The 7,500-nt window shown below is 40.5% G+C and overlaps 1 protein-coding gene across 1 annotated transcript; it reads right to left on the bottom strand.

Moving 5' to 3' along the window:
- Positions 1 to 1,186: 1,186 nt before the first annotated feature.
- LOC138023536 (E3 ubiquitin-protein ligase TRIM71-like) lies at positions 1,187 to 4,127 on the bottom strand. The gene has a single exon (XM_068870540.1). It carries the CDS (start codon positions 4,090 to 4,092, stop codon positions 1,912 to 1,914), a length of 2,181 nt encoding a protein of 726 aa, XP_068726641.1. The 5' UTR covers positions 4,093 to 4,127; the 3' UTR covers positions 1,187 to 1,911.
- Between the last annotated feature and the right edge of the window lie 3,373 nt (positions 4,128 to 7,500).

Here is a 7,500-nt window from a genome sequence, read left to right as displayed (position 1 = left end):
TTGGGTTCCAGAAACACTGGAAACGGCGTTTCTGAGTGTTCTATTTTTCAAATTTCCTGGGGGAGCATGCGCCCTAGTAGCTCTCCCTTTCGGCGCTCGCAAGGCACCTTGCCGCGCCAAAAAATGTCACTTCCGGTGCTTTCAGAAATATGTCCGCTACTTTACAAAACTCTCGAAAACCCGGAGACGAGCCTGTCAGATTTCAACGCGCGCTCCCTGGCTTGCTTGAGGGAAACAAAAATGGATAATTGCAATTCGCTGGTATGAACCAGACAAGAAGCTCTTTTCCTTCCGTGCCCAACAATTTTAACACTGATCTGCTTATTTTGAAAATCCGGTCTTTTCACATGTTCCAAGTTTTCTTTTGATCTTACGTTAACGTTAAAATTGCATGTATGTTGAAAGACTTGTAGAACTGAACGTAGGCGAAACGATCTAAGATCTTTTAAAAGCTTATTTCAATCGCCATATTCATGCAAAAATAACTCAACCCGATTTTCATGGTTCACATCTCTTCTTGTTGGTTCGCTGTTTTATGTTCCTCAGTTTTTGCAGGTTCAGGATGATATTTATAATTTGTGCCCGTACTAAACCTTTCACAGATGTCTGGAAATCCTGAGCACAGTTTCAGGTGCTTGCCATCTTGTTTTTTGTCAGTAGAATATTTTCCCAATATCATAATGCAATACGTTCTGGCGGATTCTTTACAGAAAAACAATAGAACTTATTCAGTTGCTCTTGGGACTGTATCATGCTTTCGTAGACCAAAATGAACTGTAGCTTGTAGTGAAAACGAACGTCGACATAAGCATCAAATTTAACCACTGCATCCGCCATTTTGTTCAAATGCTCAGACGCGGGGAATCTGGAACGAGTGCTTTAATTGGCGTAGCAAATTTCCTTGTATTTGTGCTGTGTTTCGTTTTCACTCGACGCAAGCGAACTCAAGAATAAGCGCAAGCACAAAGAAAAGGAAAATTTTGATCACGGTGCTAGGGCTTATGCTTGCGTCAACCACGTTTTCATGATTGCGCTTGAGTCCCAAGGGAAAACCAGGCTTTAATCTCGTACAGCGTTGGATAAGAGAAGATTGTGATCAGTCAAAATTGATTAAAGAGTATTTAAGAAATTCAAGCAGACTTCTGCGCGACTGATAAGCCATGTTAAAATGAAAGCACTTTCTACGTCAATTCAAATTTTTCCTTTTAATCTAATCTCGACAGAAAAGTGCTTCTCCTTAATTGGAGAAAGGTGTAACTAGCTTAACACATCACTGCACAACCTTGTTCCCAGGACATTTCCCTCACTTGGAGGGGGAGGCGCCCTCGGAACGAGGTTGATTACTGCCTACAATAGCTACCTTTAAAACACTGAGATTAAATTGTAAGCAAACACTTAATTCACAGAAAAGATAACTAAATACCTCCAAAATTATCCATTTGAAACTAAAAATAAGAAATTTTTTCAGTGGATTTTTCCCCGTTTTTCTCTTGCTTTCCTACAGGGTAGTTGCAGATTCTAGTACGTAGCTCTTTTCATTGGAAAGGTATAAGGGAATCTTGGCTTTCTTTACATTTTGTTTCATTAACATACGAGTTTGCACATATGGCATCAATCATGCTATTTAAAAATTGACTTCAAATGCTAAAAGAACTCGTTTAACTTTTTTAGTTAAACCTCCAAAAGCCTTTTAGCTTTGATAACGAGGCAGTTATTAGCCATCAAAAACTGAAAAGTTCTTGGGTGACAAAGACGCTACTGATCCCATAATATTCCTTGTAAAATTTCGAATTTTCAAAGCACCATTGTTTAGAGCTTATGCAACTCACTTTAAATATTCATTTCTTTATTCTCGGCTGTCTGATTAGAAAACGTTAGCCTTATGCTAATAAAGCAAAAATGTATCACATCTTAATAGAAAACGGAAATGCAGCTGTTTTTCGCCTCGGCTACTATGAGACTACCACCACTGTTTATAGCAACCGTAGACGGAAAGCCATTTTTGAAATACTGTCCATCAACTTTACTTAAAAACTTGCCGCTCAGGGTGAAGAGTTGAAGCCTATGGTTACCTGAATCACACACAATGAGTCGGTTGTACTTGTCAATAACGAGTCCATCAGGACGATTAAACTGGCCATCATTGGACCCCTTACAGCCAATGTCATGTAAATACACTCCTGTTTTGTCAAATACCTTGACACAATTAGCAAGCAGATAAGAAACAAAGAATTTGTTCTGGTGATAAATAGCGCAATCTGGAAATTTATCACGGTCTGGGGCACTGAAGGATTGGAGCAAGTCATTCCCATCAGGGAGGACCTTGATTTTCTTGTCCGACCAGTCAGTTATGATTATACGACCATCACTCGCGATGGAAAGGCGAACTGGTTTATCAAGATGTTTATCATTGATGTATTTGATGAAGTGACCCTCCTCACTGAACACACGAAGCTTGTTGTCGCTTCTCGGAACTAAAGCCAGCAGGTCGCCAGAGTCTGTAAATGCCACGGAAAAAGGTCTACCATCAATTTTTATCTCCCTTCGAAACTTTCCTTCAGAGTTCAACAGTTGAATTCTGTTATTGCCGCTATCTGCAACAGCAATCGTTCCCGTTTTATGACTCACATCAATATCAGAAATGCCATCAAATTCTCCTTGTCCCTTCCCTTTTGAACCAAACTGAAAGGCAAATTGATGTTGACGCTGATGAACCACCTGCACAATCCAAGGACTACCAGTCAGCGGCTGTCCATTCACAAGGATCTCCACTCTGTGTTGTCCGCCACACTGTGGTGTGTATGTCACTGTGTATTTGCCGTCTTTGGTGTCTTTAATGTCTGTTTTTAGTTGATCACCTTCTGGAGTCAATATGTTGACTTTGATTTTATCATCTTGTTGATAACATTGAAATTCTTCTGAATCCTTTGTAACAATGACAAAATATGTCTCCTTCCTTTCTTTTACTTCCTTGCTGTCTTGACCTTCAGCTAAGCACTTTGAGGGATCAGTCTTCGTGACAACAACTCGATCCATAAGATCCAATTTCTTTTCCACCAAGTAATGTACATGTGGCGACATGTAAAGATCGGGTTTTCTTACATTTAACAGTTCATTACAACGTCCGATGATGGCGTGATTTGTTTGTAGAATTTCGACGCTGAAGTTTGTAGCCAAGATACTCTGACAGCGGTCCAAGCAGCTTTTCAGCTGGGTGGCAACCAGCTGGAAGTTTTCTAGTCGCGTTGCGTGATGTTTTTGTTCCGCTTCATAAATTTCACGGAACTTGTCCTTCATTTTCCTCTCGTGTTCTCGCAAATCACGAATTAATTTTTCCACAGTGTCTGTCATTTTCTTTTCCTCGTTCAAAATTTCCACTTTGTTTTTGTTCCTTAGGTCAGTTTGTTTCTTAATTTCACTCTCATATCTTACAATTTCCGCTTTCACTTTGGCCACAGCGTCGGACATTTGCATCTTTTGTTCTTGTGCAGCTTTCTGAGTGTCTGTCTTAGAGTGTCGATCGTGACTCACTACAGTACATTTGTGGCAAATCAGAACTTTACAGTCTTCGCAATAAAATTCGAGAGGTTGATCTTCATGATATTGCTGTGAACACATCACGGGTCTGTGGATCAACTCTTGCACATCTTGCGCTTGCAGTTTGTCGATCAAAACATTGCGATGACTCCTTGAAGCCTTCAAGCGTTGGTGAGCTTGAAAACAAAATGCGCATAGAAAATCCTGGCACACGAAACAGTAACATGTTGCCGTGTTGTTCTCGTCGCAACTGTTGCATCTTTGAGACTGTACGCTGCCATCTTCTAGAGCCAGAACATCCACCAATCGGTTGAGATGAAACGATGACGGCAAATTCTCGAAGGTGTCTGTTTCGGGAATTTGAAATGAAGTCTGGCAAACCGGACATTTGATTGTCGCTTTTAGCTGTCTCCTTGCGAAAGTTGCATGTCTGTCGAGACACTCCAGGCAGAATGAGTGAAGACATGGTAATGTCTTAGGATTTTTGACTGTCTCTATGCACAATGGGCATTCTGCTTCCTTTTTAAGATTCTTGAAAAGCTGTTGAACATCCATGATGAAGCCAAGCAACGCAAAATTAGGACGTGTGAAATAGTGACGTCACTGATATCCCTGTATCCCTGTACTCTGTGCGGTCGAGTGGATAACCCCGCTACTTTCCGCTTTGAGTGACACGGAGTGTTTTTTATCACATTCTAATGCACTTCATCACAATCTAACACCGATTTTAAAATCCAAAATTTTAATTTGGTTAAAAACTCAGGGTTCTTACCATTAAGCCAAACAGATACTCCAGAAACCGGTCGGACGAACCGCTGAAAATGGGACGACATTTTCGATTGTAGTGATGGAACTAAATAACGGTCCTCTCTTCCTTATTCTCCCAGTCGATGGTTTTCCTAAACCATCATGGAGGACGCAATATAGTTCCGATGCTTTGCTTAGATTCTGAGGAGTGAGGAAGACATCGTTTGAGAATCATTAGTTAGGACTGCTTGTGACCTTTCAAAAGAGTCTCTACGACTGCTGTAAAATTTTAAAAAAAGAAACGCGGGAAAATGCGTGTAAATCAATGTTTCGTGTACAGCAAATATTTCCAAATAAAGGAAAAAAATTGAACGTCCTCAGTTCTTGGTTTTCGCGCCACACAAAGAAAAAATAAAATCGCTACCACTCAATAAATTAAGTCAAAAAAATGAGATATTGTAGAAGGGTAATATATAAACAGCGTATCAAAGTTTTCGGGTTGTGCGATCATTACAAACTCGAGTTATTCGGCAAACGGTACCACTCAAAATTATAGTGTTTAGTATGGATCAGTATGGAGACTCCATGCATGGGGACACCAAAATGGCGGCCGGAAACCAGTGGAAACATCTGGAATTTACTTTGGCTCCATCAAAACATCTTTTCTCTCTGCTAAGAATATTCGCATAGACACTTCTCTTGACATATTGGTTATTGCCAACGAGCACGCCGAGCGAAGACGCAAGGTTTGCGAGGCGGTCAGTTTAATGCCGCGCCAAGTATTGCAGCAGGCAGAAAAATTCTCGATCGTGCTGTGAAAAGTGAATGTAAGTGTAATGTAAGATTCTCTGGAGATTTTAGTAGGAACCAATGAAAGCGCGTGTTTTGATGTGTGATGCCATTGGATAAACTTGCGTGACGCGCGCGACTATTGATGATCTTGTCTGAAAACATGAGCATCGTGAAATTAGGGAGCCACGCCGGATTACGTGGCTGAAATTCTTTACTCTAGCTCAAACTGAAAAGCCATGTAATTTGCTTACTTTCTTTGAAACCGTGTTTAACCATAGCGATGTTTCTTGTGAGGTCAGCCATTGTTATTAATACGCCAACCAGAAGCTAATTGGCTGTTGAAACAATGCCTTCTTTTGTTCCGTGGTTGGCAAATTTGAATATCAAAAGGAACGTGACGTCAATGTTTGTAAACAAGCATTATCGCTTTAACGTCATCTAGCCTGTGAACGCAGACGTAATAAACGTCATCCTGGCGTTGACTTGTTCCCAGTCGTCTCATAATAAAGGGATCATCCCGTAACGCTTTTCTCACGCCCGAGGGCACGTACAGAGACGAGCAGGGTTTTCGTTTGAGCCCAGAGGCCGGAGGTTTCGTCCGGTTGTTTCTCATTCCATGTCCGGTACCTTGATGCTAATAATTGAGGAATTTGTTTCATTTTTATTATCATAATTTTTTGACTTAGTTTATAAAGAGAATTTGAGTGAACTCCAGCCTTGCCTGGGAAATTCACGCCTTGCTGTGCCAAAAAATGTCATGTCCGGTTCTTTCAGAAATCTGTCCGCTGCTTTACAAAACTGTCGAAACCCCTGAGACGAGCCTGTCAGATTTCAAAACGTGCGCTGCCTGGCTCGCTTGAAAGAAACAACAATGGATAATTAACAATTATTGGACGAGGTTGAGCAAAATATCGTGATTTGTCAGTGGCGAGCAGATCAATTATTTGCCGAAGCCGAAGACACTGACAAACCACGATATTTTGCGATAACCGAGATCAATAATTGTTTATCATTCGATCACCGAGTTTGTTTTTTGTTTTTGCTTCCGGAAAGCCGTAAGCGCGCGCTGCCTTGCAGAGTCGAGTAGTCGAGTAATGACACCAATCAATTGGTTTCCTTCTCAGCACAATTATATTTGTAGACTTCAAATTGTACTCACAGTCAAACGTTCAATAACACTAGGCATCAACAAAGCTGAAGAATTTCACAGTTTTCAAAGCGTATCAGGACACGTGAAGCTCGCCATTCTTTTTTCTGGCTTTCTATGCATTCGCCAACTTGTCCTTCGCGTCGATGACACGAGTGACTCTTCGTCTACCTTTCTTTCCTTGAGATACTCTCGAAATACGTTGAGTGCAACTTTTGTTCCTTTTTTAGTATTCTCATTGTTCTTTCGATCAACTAAAGATGTCGAATCACTCTCTGACAGCTCGGGAAACCGATCTGCCATTTTCTCAAGAGCTCCTCAAGAGCGGGATTTCAATTGCGCATGAGCAGAATATTATTTGCAGCAAAAGAAGCAAAACACTTAATTGTAGGCAGTTATTTGCAGGTCACGTGGTGGGCTCTCGTCCAATAAAAAGGAAGGACAAAATACATCGAATGATAATTGCAATTCGCTGGTATGAACCAGACAAGCAGCTCTTTTCCTTCCGTGCCCAACAATTTTAACAATGATCTACTTATTTTGAAAACCCGGTCTTTTCACATGTTCCAAGTTTTCTTTTGATAAAACTGCATGTATGTTAAAAGACTAGTAGAACTGAACGCAGCCGAAACGATCTAAGATCTTTTAAAAGCTTATTTACATCGCCATATTCATGCAAAAATATCTAGTCACCGCGATTTTCATCGTTCACATCTCTTCTTGTTGGTGCGCTGTTTTATGTTCTTCAGTTTTCGCAGGTTCAGGAAAATATCTATAATTTGTGCCAGTATTAAACCTTTCACAGATGTCTGGAAATCCTGAGCAAAGTTTTAGGTGCTTACCATCTTGTTTTCGTTAAGGGGATATTTTCCCAATCCCCTAATGCAATACGTTCTGGGGGGATTCTTTACAGAAAAACAATACAAGTTATTTACTCTTGGAACTGTATCATGCTGGATATCCATTGTTTTCACGGTAAAATAAGAGCTCTTATTGTACAGACCCTAGTGTTTTAGTCGAAAATATACCACGCGTAAAATTTCAAAAAAACTACATCTGGGACCCGAGTAGTTTATTTTCCATGATTATCGAAGACGTCATTTCCCGCCTTTGCATGGTTGTTTGTGCAAACAGTCAATGAAAAATGGCGAGCGATAGATTCGTAAAGTTCTCTGAAGCTGACGTAAAATCCTTCTCTGACAAACAAGAAAATGCTAAAACGAAGAATATAACTTCATATAACTTAAAATTATTTAAGGAGTTCCTTGCAAGTGAAC

Source organism: Montipora capricornis, chromosome 11 (assembly GCF_036669925.1).
Source record: "Montipora capricornis isolate CH-2021 chromosome 11, ASM3666992v2, whole genome shotgun sequence".
Lineage (NCBI taxonomy): Eukaryota > Metazoa > Cnidaria > Anthozoa > Scleractinia > Acroporidae > Montipora > Montipora capricornis.
Note: the sequence above shows the minus strand (reverse complement) of the source record. Positions and strands in the feature narration are given on the sequence as shown.